Source organism: Rhamphochromis longiceps, linkage group LG19, assembly GCF_057381845.1.
Source record: "Rhamphochromis longiceps isolate RC_006_pf linkage group LG19, R_longiceps_female_GT1.1, whole genome shotgun sequence".
Lineage (NCBI taxonomy): Eukaryota > Metazoa > Chordata > Actinopteri > Cichliformes > Cichlidae > Rhamphochromis > Rhamphochromis longiceps.
The window spans coordinates 12004586-12027243 of record NC_140575.1 but is presented as its reverse complement, the minus strand read 5'-3'; the positions used below and the strand labels follow the sequence as shown (position 1 = coordinate 12027243).

At 45.0% G+C, this 22658-nt stretch overlaps 2 protein-coding genes across 3 annotated transcripts in view; one reads left to right on the top strand and one right to left on the bottom strand.

Annotated features, from left to right (window-relative positions):
* Nucleotides 1-2614: 2614 nt before the first annotated feature.
* On the bottom strand, nucleotides 2615-7574 carry qrsl1 (glutaminyl-tRNA amidotransferase subunit QRSL1). Of its 2 annotated transcripts, none has more exons than XM_085390949.1 (11): nucleotides 6527-7367; nucleotides 5926-6085; nucleotides 5751-5849; nucleotides 5571-5667; nucleotides 4558-4719; nucleotides 4302-4477; nucleotides 4022-4134; nucleotides 3634-3826; nucleotides 3441-3558; nucleotides 3130-3335; nucleotides 2615-2902 (listed from the first exon to the last, which is right to left on the bottom strand). In XM_085390949.1, the coding sequence occupies exons 1-11, from the start codon at nucleotides 6527-6529 to the stop codon at nucleotides 2706-2708; spliced, it is 1524 nt and encodes a 507-aa protein (XP_085247075.1). In that variant the 5' UTR covers nucleotides 6530-7367; the 3' UTR covers nucleotides 2615-2705. The 2 variants fall into 2 exon arrangements, with proteins under 2 accessions (XP_085247075.1, XP_085247073.1); XM_085390947.1 differs by lacking the exon at nucleotides 6527-7367 and adding an exon at nucleotides 7422-7574 and having other exon boundaries at nucleotides 2616-2902.
* Nucleotides 7575-7622: 48 nt separating this feature from the next.
* Nucleotides 7623-22658, top strand: part of rtn4ip1 (reticulon 4 interacting protein 1) — a 27995-nt gene continuing 12959 nt past the window's right edge. The window contains exons 1-7 of the mRNA XM_085390950.1: nucleotides 7623-8067; nucleotides 12172-12323; nucleotides 13531-13599; nucleotides 16977-17101; nucleotides 18427-18475; nucleotides 18899-19035; nucleotides 19111-19294. Of these exons, the coding sequence (XP_085247076.1) occupies nucleotides 7785-8067; nucleotides 12172-12323; nucleotides 13531-13599; nucleotides 16977-17101; nucleotides 18427-18475; nucleotides 18899-19035; nucleotides 19111-19294 (999 nt within the window). The 5' untranslated portion in view covers nucleotides 7623-7784. The remainder of the gene's footprint in view (nucleotides 8068-12171; nucleotides 12324-13530; nucleotides 13600-16976; nucleotides 17102-18426; nucleotides 18476-18898; nucleotides 19036-19110; nucleotides 19295-22658) is intronic.

Sequence of the window (22658 nt, the reverse complement as noted above, 5' to 3'; positions counted from 1 at the left end):
CTGAAAGTTCATGTGGATATTTGTACTCGTGTTTATGAAGTCACGAGGGCTCAAAATGCTGCAAAAATGACAAAAATCTCCAAACGTTCTCAGCTTGTATTTCAGTTGGGAATCCGTTTTAACCTCCTTACAAAAATTAAGAAAATTCACATATCTGACTTCTAATGACATTAAAGAACGTCTCAAAGGGTTTTGCGCAAAAATGAAAGCATAAGCTGAAGTTTTCCTAACTTACATGATCAGATAAGACAAAATGAGACAATTCAGGTAAAAATTAATATTAATCTGAAGTAAGGAAAACGGAGACGCATCGTCTCGATGTTCCCAAGAACATGTGACCGTCTGAAATATTGTTGATGTTTCATAACTGCAACTTGAAGTGAAGTTTTCATGTATCACAGACCTTGTTTGATGAACAGTTTGACATTTTAAGGATCTTATAATTAAGTTACCTTTCAAATACTTCCTCCCTGATCTCACAGATCCTCGAACTGCAGTAAGCACATTGAGTTTTCATGTAATGACGAGTGTTATATAAATAAAACCGACTTTGCTAATATAATCAGCGTACACTGTGAGAGCAGTCAGAGCCCAGATCTGTCCGGCCTTATAAAGACTGCTTTAAAGATCAGGACCCTGTTTGTGAACAGAGGCCAAAACCTCAAACAGAACTCGTCATCCTTTTCTTAACTGTCTTATTGTGGCCTGCTGAGGTAAACACGGCACCTTTAAACCAGTGCAGAGTCAATGTGTTGCTGCTTCTGTCAGCTGATACAGAAGATTTATGAAACCTTATCTCCCCACATAAAACTTCACATGCACACACATTTGCATATAGCTGCGATAAAGGCAACGATAAAGATAGGCATGACAATAGAGAATTATATTATCAGTGTTTCTGCTGCAGTGTCATGAGATAAACGTGTAAACTGCTTCTTCTTATTCTCAGAAACACTAAAAGTAACATAACTCATCACACATCTAAGGTAGAAAACAACCAGATCTGGATGTAATAGAAGTGCACTGATATAGAATTACAGTGTCTGGATTCATTATGTCTAACAATCACCAAAGAACTCCAGGAAAACTGGTCAGGATCAGGTGAAGAAGACGGGGGATGCTCCTCCAGCTCCCAGCACTAAGTGGCTGACGGGACAGATTTCACTCTGGGTTAATTCCAGCATTTGAGTGCAAACTCTAAGTAATTCTGAGACAGTCATTTGTGATGCACAAAGAGCCCGAAGAGCATTGATCAGTACATGCATGCATACTAGGCTGATTATGAAATCTTTGTTTATTAATTTCCTTCCTGTTTGTACTGACGTAGTTGGCTCCTGTCCCTTTAAGACCAGCCTCTGTTTGATGCCACAGAGACAACAGCAGTCTGAGATCTGTGGCATCACAGAATTATGACGACACTGCGATAGACTTACAGCCTGCACGTACTTCTCTCACTGCTACACTGAACTATTATGAATCATTATTATCAGGATGTCCCAAAAAACTCCATAAAAATGCTGCAGCAAGAGTCCTGACAGGGACTAGAAAGAGAGAGCAGATTTCTCCTATATTGGCTTCCTGTTAAATCCAGAATTCAAAATCCTGCTCCTCACATACAAGGTCTTAAATAATCAGGCCCCATCTTATCTTAATGACCTTGTAGTACCATATCACCCTATTAGAGCACTTCGCTCTCGCTCTGCAGGCCTACTTGTTGTTCCTAGAGTATTTAAAAGTAGAATGGGAGGCAGAGCCTTCAGTTTTCAGGCCCCTCTTCTGTGGAACCAGCTTCCAGTTTGGATTCAGGAGACAGACACTATCTCTACTTTTAAGATTAGGCTTCAAACTTTCCTTTTTGCTGAAGCATATAGTTAGGGCTGGACCAGGTGACCCTGAATCCTCCCTTAGTTATGCTGCGGGAGGATTCCCATGATGCATTGAGCTTTTCCTCGTCATTCTGTGTTTATGTGTTAGTTAAGATTAATCTCTGGCTTTTGTCACGTCTCTCTGCCTTCAGACTAAAGGGTCGTGGGAGAAGGCTGTGCCTGGTTCGTGATGTAGTTGCTCCAGGACTGCAACGTGACACAGAGGTTCTACAACCTCGCTGTTAAACAGGAAACCAGAAGAAACCAGTTAGCGACCAGTTGGCTTGAGTGCTCTTTGGCAAAGAGACTCGTCACAAATGAGTTGTGAGTATATTTGAATCTGCCCGTTTATAAATTAGATGGAAATGATGTGAAAACCTTCAGAGTGACTGCAGAAGGTCCAAACTGGGCAACATCTGTGTGGAGACGATCGCTGTGTGAACAAAGCCTCATGGCACTGCTCGCTCAGCCTCTGGGTAACCATTTGGTCACCAAAGCTACTTGCAACATGCTGGGCAACCGTTGTTTCTTAGGAGTTAGATATTGCTTCTCTATTTTTACTCTCGTGTGGCTGTTAGCCAACTTTCCTCTGATTGGCTATAGAAGATATAAAGAGCAGGTGGGAGGGGCTTGAGATACCAGACATGGCCATATTAGGCAGCCACTCATACAGATACGAGATCCAAGCTGTTTAAACTGAGCGTCCCTATGGATCCTAAGAATGTCCTGAAAGGCTGAGGAGTAAAAAAAAGACCTTAGAACAAATGCATGTGTTTATTAGCACGACAAATAAAGTCAGCTGTGACAGACAGTCAAGGTAACGGAGAAGCTTCAAGCTCCTCACGCAGCTCCCGTCTGCTCCCGTCTCGTCATTCCCGAGTCCTCAAAGTCACTGATCGAGGGGAAACCAACCCTCTGCTCGATCCACTGGGCCACGCTGAGCAGCTTTCGGTCTTGGAGAGCGGGAGCTATGAGCTGTAGGCCAATGGGAAGGCCCCGTCTCGACAAAGCCGTCGGCACAGAGACAGCAGGGAGACCTGGTGTGCAGAGAGAGAGTTGAGAGAAGCTGGATGCTCTAAGTCACAGAGTGAACAGAGAACGCCGCTTCGGCTCAAAAACACCAGTTTCATTTCACTTCATGTGCAGGAGGGAAACGAGAAGCAGCTTCTTAAGCTCCTCAGTTACAGGTGTGCATGGTGTGCTTATCCCCAACATATTTAAATGCTCCTCCCACACTTCCTCTGCATGCAGCTTCAGTGCCTACCTGCCATGTTGGCGGGCTGCGTGAAGACGTCTTCCTGTGCGCTGCGCGTTCGGTTATCTTCCTGAGTGAAGTCGTGGTAACGAGCCGCATCCGTCAGTGTGGTGGGCGTCAGCAGTACATCGACACCAGAGCTGAACACGCGCTGGAAGTCATTCGCAATGAGCCGGCGAACTTTCTGAGCCTTCACAAAGTAGTGCTGGTAGTTCCTGAGGGAAAATAAAAGGACACAATTATTCTTTAGAAAAAGATCGAGAGATGGAGAGGATCACAGGATCCCTCCATGGCTCGGAAACACGACGGCTCAGTCTCACCGTTTTAGCAGGAAGTAGTTCCCAGACAGAATCCTCCCTCTGACGACGTCGTTGAAGCCCTCGTGCCTGCTCGAGGCGTACATGACCTCTGTCGAGGTGTCCATCTGGCTGCGGTGGCCTGCTGGCAGAGTCAGACTTCATCACATCTGCTATAAGAAGTGCCAAACCCACACACCACAGCACGATTCATTACCGTATTCCAGGCCGTCAAACCGGGCCATGTTGGACGCCACCTCGGCGTGGCACAGGACGTGGTAGCACACGATGGAGTACTGCGTATGGGGGAGCGACACTCGCTCCACCCGCGCTCCAGCTTCCTCAAACAAGTCGGCCACGCTGCTCCACTGGGCCAGAGTCTCCTCGGAGAGGCCCGGGGCGTGATACTCCTGACGTGCAGCACAGGAGAGACGGAACAACAGCTCAACATGTTGTTCATACTCGACTTTCATCTACCTGCCTTTGCAATCAATGCAATCATCTCAGCAGCTTCCATGTTAAGGTTCATCTCAGTGCTGACCTCAATATTCACTCCTGCAAAGTAATATGTTGGCGTGTAATGCTGAGGTAGTTTGTAGTGTCACCTTAGGGATGCCCACACAGATGTTCTTAACATCAAAGTCTTCAGGAAGCTCTGTTAGTGATGAAGGGGCGGGAACTGTTGTTGAATCTCTGACGTCGCGGCCTTGGAGGATACCTGCACGACACGACAACATAATCCCAGGTGAGTCGTGCCGTTTGGCCGATGTGCTGCGAAATGAGACAGCTGCAGTTTCCTTTAGAGCGGCAGACATTCTTATTCAGACATTCTTAATCATAGAGCTGCTGCGTGTTGATGTCCAGGGTCACCTGGGGGATTCTCACCTAAGACGACGGCCGCATCGTTCACGCTGCGTGTCATTATGCCCGGGACGTCCATGGAGTTAACGAGGGGGATGAGACCGTGTCTGGACAGCAGACCATACGTGGGCTTCAGGGCCACGACGCCACACAACGACCCGGGGTTTCGTGTGGATCCGCCCGTGTCTGAACCCAAAGCTCTGCCAAGAAGAGCATCACATGTAAACACGGAGATCCTGACAGTCTTACTGAAGACGAGAGCCCGAACAAGTCTCCTCACAGGTAGCTGGTGAGCGAGGCCACAGCTGCGGCGCTTCCACCTGAACTGCCTCCAGTGACGACCCAGTCCGAGTCCGGGTCTGCCTTCGTCCGCTCTCTGTAGGGCGCGGCGTAACCCCAGGGGTTCTTTACGGCGCCGAAAGCACCATCAGTACTGCCCGCACTGCGAGGAAAACAAACGGATCCATATGAGAAAAACTGCAGCTCACCTGCAGAATTCACAGAAATCTTTTTTGTAACCTTTGTTTGTTCAGTGAATTTATCTTTTTAACCACATTTTGATTCCTCCTCACACGAGAATGCTGTGAGTCAGTGCTACACAAAGATGGAGTTTGCAAGTATAACTTAGATGGAACGGGGATGAACATTTTGAATCATGTCCAAAGAACCTGAACAACACCAGCGGGGCAACATGCATGACAATGCACGGCGCCTTGCAGTCATTCAGGCTTCATGACTCTGACAATTCCCAAACAGTAATTTTCCTGGTATGTAGTTTAGTGTTGGATATGAAGATTTTTCCCATCATAACCCTCATTTTACATAATCTGATGATGCAAACAGCTTAACAATACAGACCGACAGGACAGAAGGATCCACATGTAACTCCACAATGACTAGAAAATGAGCCAGGAGGCATCACATGTAGGCACAAAGGTCACCTTTCATCTGCTCTAACTTGTTCTGAGCAGCCACTTATCTCACATGCTGATATGAGCCTGCAAAGTTTACCCAGAATGCACTTTGTCACATTTCCTCCAGATCAAAGATCCAGTTTAACCTCCCAGTGCTGGTTTCTGTTCCTCTACATCAGAAACATTAAACTGCTGCAGTTTGTTCACACTGTGGTCGATCCATCGCACAGACGACCAGTTTGTTAGTCTGACTCTGCGCTTAGACTGCAACACTTGATGTAGGTGTGAACGGATTTGGTTGCAGATTTTAACAACACTTAAATGTTCAGTCCTGACATCTCTTCTACTTTAATCAAAAATACTGCAAAAACTCAGTTACCCCATTGCAAACTCATCCATGTTGGTCTTCCCCATTAAAACTGCCCCCTGGTCGAGGAGTTTCTGGACCACTGTGGCGTTATAAGGAGGAGTGTAGTCTGCAGGAAAAGCAGGATATATAAGTACTGGGCTGCAATGGAGTGAAAAACAAGTTGTTTTTATTACCCCACTTCACACAGACCTTTAAGCATCCTGGAGGCACATGTGGTCCTGATATTCTCCGTGCAGAAATTATCCTTGACAGCAAACGGGATTCCATCCAGAGGACCTTTGGGCACACCTGAAGGTAGAAGAGATCAAGCAGTGACACCCGAGTCACACGGAACCAAATCGAGCCCGACTCGAGATGTCCTCACCTTGCTGCAGTCTGCGTTCTGCCTGCTGAGCCTGCTCCAGAGCACGCTCCTCTGTCACCGTTATGTAAGCGTTCAGGTGCTGCGTTTTCCTGATGCGATTCAGGCATTTTCTGCAGAGCTCTGTCGGAGAGATTCGTCCCTCCCGCAGCGCTAAAGACACCTGAAGAACGACGATGAAACAGCAGAGCTGGAATCAAACTCGTGCATTTTATTAATAACATTACAGTATCACAAAGAAACTACATCGAAGCTTTTTTAACTGTGACAGTGAAGCAGCAAAAAGAATCAACGCAGGACTGCACATTCAACAGCAGACAGAACAGGCCGATACAGACACAACACAGTGCAGACACAGCAGACTGCTGTTCTGTGGGGGACAGATGGACTGGGAGACTCCCGTGTTTCTTATATATTGCAGTCGATATATAGGAGAAAGATGCATAGCAGTGAGAATGTATGCTAATGATACTGCCTAAGGGAAGCATGTATAATGTAAACAGAATTGGTCCCAGCACTGAACCCTGTGGAACTCCAGACTCTCCATTTACATGAACAAATTAGAATCTGTTAGTGTTTCCTCTTCTTCTGCTTTTTCACTCACCATGTGTTTTTACACCTCACTGAATTTAACCATGAGTTATTAATAATCTCTGGCTCTCTTCCACAGCGCGTCTCACCCCAACCAGTCACAGCAGATGGCTGCCTCTCCCTAAGCTTGGAGATGCCGGAGGTGAGCGCTTGCTCACAGGTGTCATGTGACTGTTGGGGTTTCTGTTTCCTCTGTATAACTGTATGGTCTCGACCTTACAGTATAAAGCAGCTTGAGGCAACTGTTGTTGTGATTTTCTGCTGTACAAATAAAGTTGAATTGAAAATGTCCTTCACGACATCCATCATCGTCTGAGGTTTTCCGCTTTTCCTCCTGCCTGCAGCTCCATCTTCATCTTCCTTTCTCCAAGATATCCTCTCTCCCTCCTCGGCAGATGTCCAAACCCTCTCAGCCTCTCCCCTCTAACTCTGAGTCCCTCTGATGGACTCGCATCTAATCTTCGCCATCCTGCTCACTCCCAGAGAACATCTAAACATCTTCAGCTGTCTTTTTGTTATTGCCATCGTCTCCAAACCATACACCATAGCATGCCTTCACTTCACAAATGTGCTCTGACCCCCACTGCTGTCTGTGATCCACAGTGCTCTGCGCTTCTCCATCAACATGATGCTCGCTGACCACCTCTCTGTTGTTCCTGCAGCTTTCTCATGAAATAAAGACGTCATTACAAAGCGGCACAAACGGGCTTCATTCGTTATAAACATGTTGCATATCTCAAAATGAAACCGCCGCTATTCTCAGCTATGCCTTCATGCTACCTGTACGCGTTTTAGTGGCTGCTAACGCGTCACTGCGTGCTGTCTGATGACGATGATTCGTCGTCTGTCTGATGAAGACTTCGTGTGTCGGTGAGTCGCTGCGCGGCACAGACACTGCCGTCACTGACCTGCTTTATCGTCCGGCTCAGCATCTCGGAGCACCTTTCACTTTACAAACAACCTTCCTGCAGCGAACGGCCTCTGCGAGCCGCCATGTTTGTTTCCTCTAACACGCTTGCCTGTGATTCGACAGCGGTTTAGTAACTCGCGCTCTGATTGGCGGAGACACCGGAGGAGGAAGCCGGTGTTAGAGAAGAGCGGAAGGACGTTTCCACATGAGGATTTTAAGCATTTCCACTTCGTTTAGATGAATGTGAGACTTCCACGTGTGTTTACATGACAGAGAGAGCAGGTAGGGGCAGATTTCAACCAGCTTCAACTTCTAATCTGCACACGTTGAATGCGCCTGCGCGTCCAGTTGTATTTGTGAGATGCTAAAGATGACTTCTCTGAGACGTTTGGTGCACAGCAGGGTGCTGCTCCACCTGAGCGAGTCTCCAGGTGTGCACAGCTCCCTGCCCAGGTGCGGCAGGCTGCTCAGCACCTCCAGCAGATGCAGGACTGTCATGCCCGCCTGGGTCATTGATAAATACGGAAGCAATGAGGTCTTACGGTTCACCAAGAACGCCAGCTTTCCCATCATCAACTATCCCAATGAGGTGATTGTCAAGGTGTTTGCAGCAGGACTCAGCCCCATCGACGTCGCCATGAGAGGTGAGCGCGATTCAAGGCTGGCAAACGAGAACAGCAGCCGCACAGCGGTTGTTTTCTGCTCTGTGGTCGAAAAGAGTCAGAATGAGAGTGGCCTCTCCTCCACAAACCGCAGCATATCACTGTGGAAAGTCTGTTTCACAGTTTAAATTTTTGCACGCAGGTGCAAGAAAACACATTGTGATAAATCCGTGGTTCTTATCAGGATGAGCCAGAGGCCCGGGCCCGGGCCCAGCTCCAGGGTCCCCCGGGGCAGCTCTTATAGGCACCGTTAGATAAGATATCATTTACTTATCTGAAAATCACTGTAGCCAAAACAATAAACACAGCCTATAACAGGTGAAAAAAAGAAGCTCAGTAATGGAAAAGTGCACAAAAGGAAGAAGATGAATGAATAAATTAAAACTTTTAAGAGTGGAATAATTTAAAAGAGGAATAAAATGTGCATGACTCACTGTGATGATATAAAAACTGTGATTATCACAGAGCTGTTAGTTTAGATCACAGGTGTCAAACTCTGGCCCGCGGGCCAAATTTGGCCCGCAGCCTAATTACATTTGGCCCACGAAGCCATACCAAATTACTATCAGAGCTGACCTACTGGTATTATACAGCTAATATATATATTGTTTAGTATTAAGCTTTGCTGTTCCATATTCAGTTTTTCAGCTAAACTTGTTTGAGTCCATAAGAAAAGATTCATTCTTATATCTGGAGGAAGATTTTTTTTTTTTTTCAATAAATATTAACGTTAGCCCGCGACTTTGTTCCATTTTGAATTTTGGCCCACTGTGTATTTCAGTTTGACACCCCTGGTTTAGATCATTTCAGCTGAAAGTCTTTCTGAAACATGTCACTGGGATGTGTGTGGTGCACCTCAACCACCTGTTTTTGCACAGCATGATTCTTTTGACCTACTCTGAGCACCAGCATTATTAGAGATATCATATTATCAACCACATGCCTGCATGGATAAAATATACAAACAACGGTGTAATAAAACATGTGATTCTGAGGGGGTTGATGGGAAACTGTTCTTTTGGTTGTTTTCAAATCTAATCAAATCACTTTTATTGTCACGTTACATGTGCAGGTACACTGGTACAGTACATGTGAGTGAAATTCTTGTGTGCGAGCTTCACGAGCAACAGAGGTGTGCAATAACATAAGAACAAGCAAATATAAGAATGGCTAAATCTGAGAATTATATGAATAAATATATGTACAATATAAGAGTGTATGCATATTACTGAATGCGTATACTAAATATGTATGTCTACGTGTGTGTACATATGTGTGTGTGTGTGTGTATACATATTTTACAAATTAAATAGAGTAAAATAAATAGATAAAATTTACAGAGGTTGGTAGTTGGATATTGTGCAAAACAGTGGCATTACTGTACAGTGTTGAGTGCATAATGTTGAAGTTCCAGTAGTGGAGGTGAGGTGTCTATGAAGTGTTCAGCAGTCTGATGGCCTGATGGAAAAAGCTGTCTCTCAGTCTGCTGGTACGGGACCGGATGCTGCAGAACCTCCTTCCTGATGGAAGCAGTCTGAACAGTTTATGGCTGGGGTGACTGGAGTCCTTGATGATCCTCCCCGCTTTCCTCAGGCACCGCTTCCTGTAGATGTCCTGGAGGGAGGGAAGCTCACCGCCAATTATCCGTTCAGAGCACCGCACTACTCTCTGGAGAGCTTTGCGATTGTAAGCGGTGCTGTTGCCGTACCAGGTGGTGATGCATCCAGTGAGGATGCTCTCAATGGCACAGTGATAGAAGGTCCTGAGGATGTGGGGGCTTGTGCCGAATCTTTTCAGTCTCCTGAGAAAGAAGAGGCGCTGCTGCGCCTTCTTCACTGTTTTGTTTGTGTGTACTGACCACGTAAGATCCTCAGCCAGATGTACACCAAGGAAGCGGAAGCTGCTCACTCTCTCCACAGCAGCGCTGTTGATGGTGATGGGGGTGTGTACTTTTCTGCACCTCCGGAAGTCCACTATCAACTCCTTTGTCTTTGCGACGTTGAGGGTGAGATGGTTGTCTTGACACCAGTGGGTCAGGGCGCTGACCTCCTCCCTATAAGCTGTCTCATCACCGTTGGTAATAAGACCCACCACTGTAGTGTCGTCCGCAAACTTTACAATGATGTTGGAGCTGTTAGTGGCCGTGCAGTCGTAGGTGTAGAGTGAGTACAGGAGAGGGCTCAGTACACACTGAGCACTAGGGCTGCCACGATTAGTCGACTATCACAATCGTCAACGACTGATTTAATAGTCGACGCTCGTTTGAAGCTTTGTAAGATCCCAAAAGACGCAGGAATAAGTAGTAGGATTTAAGAGTGTAATAACGGACTGAAACAGAAGATGGCAGCACTGCATGTACAAGGATGCCAGCTGCCGTTAAACCCTGAAGAAGAAGTAGCTCTGTCCCAGAATTCATAGCGCAGCCCAGCTCAGTTTCCAACAATGGCAGCAGCTAGTTAGTTTTAACATTACTCTTATTATTCTTTCTGGGTCACAAAATAAACGTTTAACATATATTCAGGCGAGAATGTAACTGTGTAAACCTCAAATATCTGCTCAGTTTATCAGGACACCACATATTTTCAAAAGCGCTCCGATAGCTAGCCGGAGGCAAGGCTCACTAGAGCCGTGAGAACAGCGGACTCCGGGCAAATCATTTTCAAACCCACCGCCATCTTTCGCTACTCAGGTTAAACATATATAAGTCACTTAGATAACTTAAAAATGTTATTGTTTGGCTTCTTTTTAGTATTTTATTTGTTCGTGAGTAAATCGGTTTGGCTGAGATTAAAGTTTTTACACAGCTGAATAAACGTCAAGCAGACAGCTGATTATCAGAAGTGTGAGATGCTGGAGAATATACTCCGGTGTCCTGTTATATTTTAGATAGCAAGGAGTTTATTAAATTTCACCAAAACAATCTGCAAATTTCATTAAAATTTAATAAACTATCATCTTGTCTTTATTTTTAGTTAGCACATACCGTAAACACTTAAAGCTGTAAGCTAATGATGGTTATATAAGAGCAGATGCTGCTTGTGCAATAAGCTGTATGGATGCATGATCTGATTAGTCGACTAATCGCAAAAATAATCGGTGACTAGTCAACTATCAAAATAATCGTTTGTGGCAGCCCTAGTGAGCACCAGTGTTCAGTGTGATGGGGGATGAGGTGATGCTGCCCAGTCTGACCACTTGGCGTCTGTCAGACAGGAAGCTAAGGATCCAGCTGCAGAGGGAGCTGCTCAGTCCTAGATCCTGCAGTTTCCTGTCCAGCTTCGAGGGAACGATGGTATTGAATGCTGAGCTGTAATCTACAAACAGCATTCTCACATACGTGTCTCTCTTCTCCAGGTGTGACAGGGCAGTATGTAGTGTAGTATGTAAACCAGCGGTCCCCAACCTTTTAATATTTTCACGGACCGGTCTTTAAGGTGTCGTGGATAAATACAACAAAATAAAACTAGTACCGGTACCGAAAAAAAGAAGATTTATTCATAACACACGTGAAAAGACCCAGGAAAACAGAGTTAACGATAAAAACGATAACAAAATAACGCTGAAAACCGATAAAAACCCTGAAAACCATACATTTCACACCTGAGCCTCAACTCTCGCGGCCCGGTACCAAACGACTCACGGACCGGTACCGGTCCGAGGCACGGGGGTTGGGGACCGCTGATGTAAACACTCCAGCCAACCGTCTACTCTATCTGCTGTATCTGAGTAAAGCTTCAGTATGATAAACTTCATCTGTGACCTCTGTACTTTCAAAACGCTCTGTGAAGTAGAAGAGGACCGAGAACGGATCCTTGAGGAGCTGCACGCGTGAATTTGAAAGTAGTAATAATTATAGGAAGTTTGAAGAGGAAGTTTTGGATTCATGCTCCTTTTAATTATGTTGCTAAGTTACTTTAAGAGACACTTTAGGACTGAGGGGCAGGATAAAGGATTAATTTGAACTGTCCAAGAATGAAAATGTGGAGCTGAAAATTACAGTTGGTGAATTACTTTGACGTCCCAGTACAAACATTCATAAACAGCATTAAATCTTTATGTAATAATCATAAACTCTTTCCCCGTCAGGTGGCTACGGCGCAGCTACATTGTCCATGAAGAGAGATCCTTTGAACATCAAGCAGTCGGGCAGTGAGTTTCCTCTCGTTCTGGGCCGGGATGTGTCCGGGGTCATCATGGAGTGCGGCCTGGACGTGAAGCACTTCAGAGAGGGGGACGAGGTAAAGACAAGAGGTGTACGCACAGAGAGCAGAATCCAATTAACTGTGATTCTTCACGGCTGCCGTCAACAAACCCTTTTAAGAGAGAAAATTCAGAAGGCCTCAGGTTTTCCTCTACGCTGTGCTGCTGCTCTCAGAAAGAATACAACCTTCCTACAAGTTGGCAACATTGCTGACCCGGAAACAATTCCCTGATCTGCTGAAGTCAGTGTTTTTGTTTCTGTGTTAATTTAATCTGACAGTGTTGCACTTGCTAATGGTGCTAACAATCTCAGTGGGCGTGGCAGAGCCCGTGTGATTGGCTACATCCACCTTCAGAGAAACCAGTACAACTTGATCCCAATAGACTTTTATTGGTCGAACATTTGGTTCTGCACTTACGGCATTCATACCTTAACGCGAACACAATTGTTTTCATCTCTCGCTTTTTTTCTTCCCCTCTCTTTGAAAGAGTAACATAACATTGGCTCCACAGAAAACGGTGTTCAAATGCAAGCGGATGAATCCTGGTGAGGGACATCCATGTATGCGATTCAAGTTTTTCTAGTTTGGAAAGAAACAACAACTAATTATTAGTTTTAGTCAGCATCCGGCTGGCATCAGCCCTCATGAGGCTCCTGGCGTGTGAAATATATTTTACTTTCATCTTCACACTGCGCTGCCCCACAAATATCACAAAGGAAATGAGAGGAAACGTCACACCTTCATAACTTTGTGAGGTTAAACTGTTATCAGTCATAACATCTGGCTTGTTCTCCATTTTGGTAACAATACCTCAAAAGATCACAAATGCTCTTTAAATGCTGCATTTTTAAAAAATGTGCTTTTATTTCCTTCTGGGACCTTTCAGTTCACAGCTCCATTTTTATCTTATCACCACCCGTGTTGGTCAAGTTACTTGAAAAAAGTAATTATTTACTAATTATTGATTACGTCTCAAAGAAGGTATTTCATTACTTCAAAAGTAAGGTTAGGGTTCAAAAGTAATTAGTTACTTTATTACTTAGTTTAGTGTGTATGTTTGTGTGTGTGTGTGTAGGTGTGTGTGCGCTGTGACTTTAAATGTACTGTATTTTTTAACACCCATGAAGTCATTCTGCTTTTTTTACTACATCCGTAACCGTTTCCCAGAGGAGCACATGTGTGAAGTTTCTCTGAACTAGCTGCACAGAAATGCAGATTTGAGCCGTTTGTGTGTCGTCCTCAGGTTTGGGCGGCGATCCCGCCGTGGAAGCAGGGCAGCCTGGCGGAGTTTGTGTTGCTGAGCGCCAACGAGGTAATGCTCAGCGTTATGTATTTAAAATACATAAATGTCTCATTTCTCCTGTTTGTGAAGTGGAAACTTTCATCAGTGTCAGTTCTGCAGAAACAGTTTCCTTATTTATTTAGATTTTTGTTTGTTACACAGTTTAAGTTTCAACATCAGTGTGAAAACAAACAAACAAAATAAACTAAACTGACAGACGGTGACGGTCAGTGAAAGTTAAACTGAAGGTTTTTAGATAAACTCACGGGCACGTCACTGCAACCCCCCTCTGGCTTCTGCTCCACGGCTGCTGAGTGAGCCCTCATCTGGGACTCTCGTCAGCTCTTTCGGGATAGTGGCACAGCTGCCCCTCTGTTGGTCTTCCTTGGTCTCTTGTGTTCTGAGGGCCTCTGGATGTCTGGAGTTTTGATCTCCACCAGTAGGCAACTTCACCCGTTGCCTACTGGTGGTGGTCAGAGGGCCCGGTGGCACAGCCTCGCCTCTGTCAGTGCGCCCCAGGGTGGCTACAACATAGCTTGCCATCACCAGTGTGTGAGTGTGTGTGTGGATGACTGTGTAAAGCGCTTTGGGGTCCTTAGGGACTAGTAAAGCGCTATACAAATACCATTTACCATTCATCTCAACTGGCTCCTTTCAATGTGGAGGAGCAGCGGTTCTACTCTGAGCCCCTCCCGGATGGCTGAACTTCTCACCCTATTTCTAAGGGAGAGGCCACCCTTCGGAGGAAGCTCATTTCCGCCGCTTGTATCCGTGATCTCGTTCTTTCGGTCACTACCCACAGTTCGTGACCATAGGTGAAGTTAGGGACATACAGTGGGGCAAAAAAGTATTTAGTCAGCCACCGATTGTGCAAGTTCCCCCACTTAAAATGATGACAGAGGTCAGTAATTTGCACCAGAGGTACACTTCAACTGTGAGAGACAGAATGTGAAAAAAAAATCCATGAATCCACATGGTAGGATTTGTAAAGAATTTATTCGTAAATTAGGGTGGAAAATAAGTATTTGGTCACCTCAAACAAGGAAAATCTCTGGCTCTCACAGACCTGTAACGTCTTCTGTAAGAAGCTTTTCTGTCCCCCACTCGTTACCTGTATGAATGGCACCTATTTGAACTCATCATCTGTATAAAAGACACCTGTCCACAGCCTCAAACAGTCAGACTCCAAACTCCGCCATGGCCAAGACCAAAGAGCTTTCGAAGGACACCAGGAAAAGTATTGTAGACCTGCACCAGACTGGGAAGAGTGAATCTACAATAGGCAAGCAGCTTGGTGTGAAAAAAATCAACTGTGGGAGCAATCATCAGAAAATGGAAGACATACAAGACCACTGATAATCTCCCTCGATCTGGGGCTCCACGCAAGATCTCATCCCGTGGGGTCAAAATGATCATGAGAACGGTGAGCAAAGATCCCAGAACCACACGGGGGGACCTGGTGAATGACCTGCAGAGAGCTGGGACCAAAGTAACAAAGGTCACCATCAGTAACACACTACAACGGCAGGGAATCAAATCCCGCAGTGCCAGACGTGTTCCGCTGCTGAAGCCAGTGCATGTCCAGGCCCGTCTGAAGTTTGCCAGAGAGCACATGGATGATACAGCAGAGGATTGGGAGAATGTCATGTGGTCAGATGAAACCAAAGTAGAACTTTTTGGTATAAACTCAACTCGTCGTGTTTGGAGGAAGAAGAATACTGAGTTGCATCCCAAGAACACCATACCTACTGTGAAGCATGGGGGTGGAAACATCATGCTATGGGGCTGTTTTTCTGCCAAGGGGACAGGACGACTGATCCGTGTTAAGGACAGAATGAATGGGGCCATGTATCGTGAGATTTTGAGCCAAAACCTCCTTCCATCAGTGAGAACTTTGAAGATGAAACGAGGCTGGGTCTTCCAACATGACAATGATCCAAAACACACCGCCCGGGCAACAAAGGAGTGGCTCCGTAAGAAGCATTTGAAAGTCCTGGAGTGGCCTAGCCAGTCTCCAGACCTCAACCCCATAGAAAATCTGTGGCGGGAGTTGAAAGTCCGTGTTGCTCGGCGACAGCCCCAAAACATCACTGCTCTCGAGAAGATCTGCATGGAGGAATGGGCCAAAATACCAGCTACTGTGTGTGCAAACCTGGTAAAGACCTATAGTAAACGTTTGACCTCTGTTATTGCCAACAAAGGTTATGTTACAAAGTATTGAGTTGTATTTTTGTTATTGACCAAATACTTATTTTTCACCCTAATTTACGAATAAATTCTTTACAAATCCTACCATGTGGATTCATGGATTTTTTTTTTTTCTTCACATTTTGTCTCTCACAGTTGAAGTGTACCTCTGGTGCAAATTACTGACCTCTGTCATCATTTTAGGTGGGGGAACTTGCACAATCGGTGGCTGACTAAATACTTTTTTGCCCCACTTTATCGACCGGTAAATTGGGAGCTAAGTGTAAAAGCACCACAACAGACCCGTACAGCGTCAGCAGCACCAATCTGTCCTTCTCCCTGGAGGGATTTAAGTAAGGCGAGATACATAAACTCCTCCACTTGTGGCAAGGACTCATCCCTGACCCAGAGTGGGCACTCCACCGTTTTCCAGCTGAGGACCATGGCCTCAGATTTGGAGGTGCTAATTGTCATTCCCACCGTTTCACACTCGGCTGCGAACCGTGATCGAAGCTGATCCAGTGTTCCACGGCCAGGACGAAAACCGCATTGTTCCTCCTGTATTCAAGGTTTGACTAACATACGGACTCTCCTCTCCAGCACCCTGGCATAGACTTTCCCAGGGAGGCTGAGGCGTGTGATTCCCCTGTAGTTGGAACACACCCTCCGGTCCCCTTTCTTAAAGATGGGGACCACCACCCCGGTCTGCCAATCCAGGGGTACTGCCCCTGATCTCCACGCAACATTGTAGAGGCGTGTCAACCAAGACAGCCCTACAACATCCAGAGCCTTCAGGAACTCGGTGTGGACCTCGTCCACACCAGGGGCTCTGCCACCAAGGAGTTGTTTAACTGCCTCAGTGACCTCGCCCCCAGAGATTGGCAGGTCATCCCCCTCATCCCCAGACTCTGCTTACACTCTGCAAGATATCTCACTATTTTTGACTTTTCTGAGCCTGTCAAGTCCTTCTTTTGACCCATTTTGCCAAAGGAAAGGACGTTGCCTAATAATTATGCACACCTGATATAGGGTGTTGATGTCATTAGACCACACCCCTTCTCATTACAGAGATGCACATCACCTAATATGCTTAATTGGTAGTAGGCTTTCGAGCCTTTACAGCTTGGAGTAAGACAACATGCATGAAGAGGATGATGTGGACAAAATACTCATTTGCCTAATAATTCTGCACTCCCTGTATTACTGTTTGTCCTGTTTAGGTGTCCCACAAACCAAAGTGTCTGAGCCACATCGAGGCTGCTGCCATTCCCTACGTGGCAACCACCGCCTGGTCAGCGCTGGTTAATACTGGCGGTCTGAGAAAGGACAACTGTGCCAACAAGAGGTGAGGACATGGAAAGTTTAATCCATCCCAGTGAAGCTCGCCAACTGTTCCTCCTGAGCCCCTTTTAGCTCGCTTATTAAGGCGGGATCTAAAAGGAGCCTCGTAAACTCTAGATGCAAATAATATGATGAGTGAAACAATTTATTTGATTAATTGACCAATCAGACGAGGCCAAAGTCATGCCACCGCCACCCTAACGATTAGTTAATAACATTTAGCCATTTCATCAAATATTACTTCATTCCTCACAAACTGCTTCTGCATCTGTGCTTTTTGTGGCATAAATAACGACACGTGGCTCATCTGAGGTTGTACTAACCTCATCTTAGAACCTGATAATTATAAAGATATCTTTTATTAAGTCCTGAGATTGGACCGGGTAATGAGCCCTGACCAGTGTGTTTAGAATTTGCACTAATTTACCTGCAAGACAAAACAGAGGGAAAAATGTCCTTACCCCACATCAGTCTCAGTGTAAATAAAATGGGCCACCGGAAACATACCAATAAACCAGCTACAGCGATGTAACTAACCTGACGCTTGTTTCACCAAAGAGGCCTTTGTTGGGGGTGAGGGGAGGAAGACTGGATGAAAAACACACGAGCAACTGCTGAGTGGAGAAAAGTCAAAGCGTTGTGGACAGTGCAGATTGAGCTATAATAAACAGCTGTATCAGTGCCTGCGCTGCTTCGTGTACCAAGTACCAACAGTGCAACACAGGTGACTGAGTGATGGCCATATCCACCAGGCACCTGCTGACACTTACCTGAAACCCTCATGTGACAATCACGAGGACAAAAACCACCAACTTAGAAATACAATACAAATACGAGCAGCAGGATTGAACCTCGGATCTCATGTTACACAACATGGAAGCATGGAGAGTATTTTTTAACTTCAGGTAAATAAAGTCCTGTTTTAATACATGATGCAGATACTACAGTAATTTAGAATTATTGTCTTATATTTCTCATATTAGCTGCATTGCATTGACTTTATCCCATCGCAGCTTTGTTTCTATTTGACCAAAGGTTTCTTCTGCTTAATGTTAGCTTACCTGCTAACATGAACACACCTGTATAACAGTTGCCTCCGACCAACACAACCAGCTGCTTTTTAATGTTTGCCTTTATTAATTGGTTTGATAAAAGACAGTTTTCTCGCTCTTATTTTGAAAGTACCTGCAAGCTGAAAGGAGAAAAAATACGTTTTTTTCCTTGTAGTTGTTTTTTTCTTTTTTGGGGGAAAAGTCGCCGGGTTTCCCTTCAGTTGACCAGGTGATTGCTTCGGTTGTCTCCTTCATTGTTTTGGCTTTTCTGTTGCAGGATTTTGATCCTTGGAGGATCTGGAGGAGTGGGAACGTTTGCTGTACAGGTACGCATGAAAAGCTGGACAATAATGACCACTTGTGGTCACCTAAACACTCGCCATGTCACAATGAAGTAACGTTTGATCTGAAAAATGCTCACAGGTTAGACGCTCACCTGGTCTCACATTTAATATTTGATTTAAGCACAGTTAACTCTGACGTCTGATCGCAGACGTAAACCGTTAAAAAACAGCCGGAGTTTTTCCACTAGGTAAAAACACATTAAAGCTAAACATGTAAAATATCCTTAAAATCAGCTTAAACACCATCTCTCTTTAAATATTAGAGAAAAAAAAACAACTGCACTTCTTTAGCTTAAAAAGAACAAATTCTTACATTTTTTCTTCATCATGGTTAAAATGAAAAACTAAACATTTGATTTAACCGAAATGAAACTTGTATACAAGTCTGATGTTGTTCCTGCTCAGATGGTGAAGGCATGGGGCGCCCACGTGACCGTTACCTGCTCCCAGAACGCCGAGCGGTTCTTAAGGGGGCTCGGGGCGGACCACGTGGTAGACTACACCGCTGGGCCTGTCGAGGAGCCGCTCAGCGCTCTGGAGAAGTAAGCAGACCTCACTCCGACTGAATCTCTGCCTCCGTTTGTCATCTTGGTCTGATTTACTTTGTTATCTTTAAGGTTCGACCTGATCCTGGATAATGTCGGGGGTGACACGGAGAGTTGGGCGTTGAAGCTGCTGAAGCCGTGGAGCGGCGCCAAGTACGTCACCCTGGTGACGCCGTTCATGCAGAACACCGACAGGCTGGGTGTAGCTGACGGCATGATGCAGTCCGCCGCTACAGTGGCCAGCAAGGCCTTAAAAGTAAGCTTAGATGGAGTTGTTTAGTTTTCTAACTTTCATAGAAACAGGAGGTTTTTTACACTTTGTTTTCTCGGTTGTAGGGTCGGAATATTAAACCAGCGACAGACACATTCAGTGGTGTTTATTTTCAATTTTAACACCTGGGTTTGGGTACAGCTATAGTGGAAGGTTGGCTCGTATCACTGCCCTTGTTCCTGGTGGGGTTTGTACTCCACCACGCCTGCCCTTGGAGTTCTGTTCATAATGTTCATGAGCAAAGGTTGTAGGTGCAGTGGTCTCAGAATCTCGTGGTAGTTTGCAGGGATGAAAAGTTGCACCTTGAAGTTTAAGGTCATGATTCTCCACCAGAAAAAGGGTGGAGTGCTCACTCTGGGTTGGGGAGGAATTTCTGCCCTGAATGCAGGAGTCTGTGTTTCAGGAGTGCGAGGTGCAGTGTTGCACGCTGTGATGACCCTGAAGGTGCTGATGTTGTGGTTGTTCTACACGCCTACTCTCACCATGTGACTGCAACCTGCGGTAGAGCGAAGGAAGACGATCGAGCTCCTCTGTGAGAGCTGACGGTGAAGAGCCGAGGTTGTTTGGCATCTGATCCAGATGCTGTTTTGGACATGCCATGTTGGGAGGAGCTCCTGGGCCAGACACAGGACTAATGTTTGGCTATTAATGAACAAATCCACACAATAATTCATACAGATGTTTAACTTTGTCCTTTACGTTCCATTTTTGACTGTCTGCCGAGTTGTTCTTACAAAATAATATATTTTTTCTCTCCCAATTGCCAAGTATGGAATCTAAGTTAGAATTAGAACAGATTTATTCCAGTAGTAGCTCTGACTTGTGTCATAATATGTGCAGTTGTGGACTTTCTGCAGATAAATTTAGGTTTGTGTTCCTTTTATACTCTGCACATTTCTTCCAGGTCCCTAAAAATCAGACATGGTACCTGAAGAAACAGGTGGAAAAAATGTGAAAATGCAGCAGGTTACTTTCTGGTGGCTGAGGCCCCGCCCCCTGCTGCAAGGCAGATAAAGAAAACTGTCCTGAACTCCTAAACTCTCTGTCGGAGCAGATGACATCGTCCACCTATACACAGACGCACGCACAAGCACTCACATCCTCTGTGGGTGTTATAGTAACAGCCTGCACTTTGCATGCAGTGCACTCGCCCGACCACAGAATCCACAGCTGTGCTCGGCTCTGCACAGCAAAGGATGCAGAAGCGAGATGCAAGGAGATAATCTAGAGTTTTAGAACAATAAGTTACACCCTTCAGTCTTTGTGGAAATATGAGCGGTTACACATTAAGCCACATCTTTTTCTTTTTTTCAATTCAGTAATAAATAAATATATGATTGAAATGGAGACTTTAATTCAAGTTTAACAGCATGAACTTCATTTGCTGTCAGCAAATGAAGTGTAGAAGTCACGGGCACTGGCTGATTCGGTGTTTCCACAGTGCTCTGCAGACCTGCCGGTGGGTCTCTCTGCCTTCAGTGTTGGATTCAGGCACTGATAAGCTTCTCTGTTAGGCTGAGATCCGGTGACTGACTTGCTCGTTGTAGAATCTCTCATTTCTTGGGTTGTTTTTGTAGTATCGTATCCACCTGCTGTGGAGCTGTGTCTGAATCTGAGCAGAGAGTACAGCCTCGAACGCATCACACTCATCCTGCTTCTATCATTCTGGTCTAACTTCATTTGGGTTTAATCTTTCCAAACTGGTTTCCTGAACCCTGCACATAAATGTATTTGAAGCATAATGTGGCCTTCCTGCTCTTTAGCGTAACCAGTGGCTGCGCACTGTGGTCGAAACTCAATATTTCCATTTATGGAGCCGTCTCTTTATTGTTGACATGAAAAAATAACACCTACGTCCTTCAGTGCGTTCTTGACCTGATTCGATGTGGTGATGATGTTTGTGTAAATCATGGAAATGATTCTGTCATCATACACTTCACTTGTCTCAGGCTGTTATTTATATGTACAGTTAAAACATGTCCCAGACTGTTGATTTGAGCAGTGACATCTTTGGATCTTCGCTTCAGTCTGAACGAACACTTACCAAATATAAGTTCAACACTTTGAGTCAACTTCAAAAATAGTTTGCTTTAATTATCATTAACTAGCAAAGGTTTAGGCCTCGCCCAGTCCTGAAACTGCTCGTCAGTCAGTTGTCCACTTACTTTTGAGCGTCTCAAAATGGGGAGCTGTTTGTAAAAATAGCTGCAGTTCTGTCAAACTAGTCATTCTTGTGGAAATTACATAAAAATGAATAATTGTCCAGAAACCTGTGGGCTCAGTGTAGGTGGGGAATGGAAAATAAACAGCAGTACCATGTGCTGCATGTGTGGAGAGGATTCGTGTCAAATTTTTTCAAATTAAAAAGGAAAGTATTTGTATCTGAAACATCGTCTGAGGTCAGGCAAGTGTGGGTAACTTCAGAAGTAGTTCAGAGTTTCAGGTTAGTCTCATTTTCCACGGCGGCATAAACCACTGTAACTGAAATTCCCCAATACAAAGTTTGTAGTAGCAAAGTTTGTAGTAGCAATCAAATTCTGCATGTAGTTACACACACGGGTAACCGTGCACGAATGATTTTGCAATATCAAATTCACATTGAATGATAATTCGTGGTGCATTTAGTGTTTAAGGATGTTTTTTAGCTCATCTGCGACCTGCAGATCTGATCCTCATTTATGAAAAGCTCTTAGATTTAAGCAATCAGCACAACTTTGAAGCAGGGAGGAGAGTTTAATCAGGAATGACTCATGGACTAAAAGACAAAAGAGAAAGAGGCTGAAATGAAACCAAAACTGAGCGAGAACAAGATGCTGGCATTCAGGACAGAAGAGGTTCATGTTCAGCTCGTTCCAGTCGTCCAAACGTTCATCGTTGGCTTTTTCAAACAAATGAATCATTTTGTTTTGTTTTGTTTTTACAGGTTTCTAAGTGTCATGTTCAAGGCTGAAATATTGTCAGCTCTGTTTTGTTCCTGATCATAAATGTTTACGAATTAAGAAAAAAGAAAAAGAAGCTGCAGTTCCTCTGAGATCCACTAGAGGCTCCAGCAGTGAGGTTCAGCCTGTTTACGGCCTGATACAGAAAGTCTCTCTTCATATCAGCTGCACAGGGGGAGGATGTTTTTGTAATGCACCCGTTTAAAACTTTATTAAGACTTAAAGTTTGCAGTATTTTGGGGGTGTGGCCTCTTTGACTGACAGGTGGATGCTATACATGCTAGCAGTCTGCTCAGCTCCACCTCAGCTATTGCAGACCCGGATCTGCACCTGTATTTGTGCTGTTTGCATGTTTTTATGCAGTTGTGTGACTAATACTGTGGCAGCTGTGACGTTGTTGTGCTAACAGA

Excerpts from the sequence above, each read along its gene's own strand:
- qrsl1 (XM_085390947.1), bottom strand. The coding sequence starts at position 7,445 with ATGCTGAGCCGGACGATAAAGCAG. Across the intron at positions 4,135-4,301 it reads CGATGCGGCCGTCGTCTTAG|GTATCCTCCAAGGCCGCGAC; the intron begins GTGAGAATCCCC and ends CGTGTCGTGCAG. Across the intron at positions 2,903-3,129 it reads GCAGCCCGCCAACATGGCAG|GTCTCCCTGCTGTCTCTGTG; the intron begins GTAGGCACTGAA and ends TCTGCACACCAG.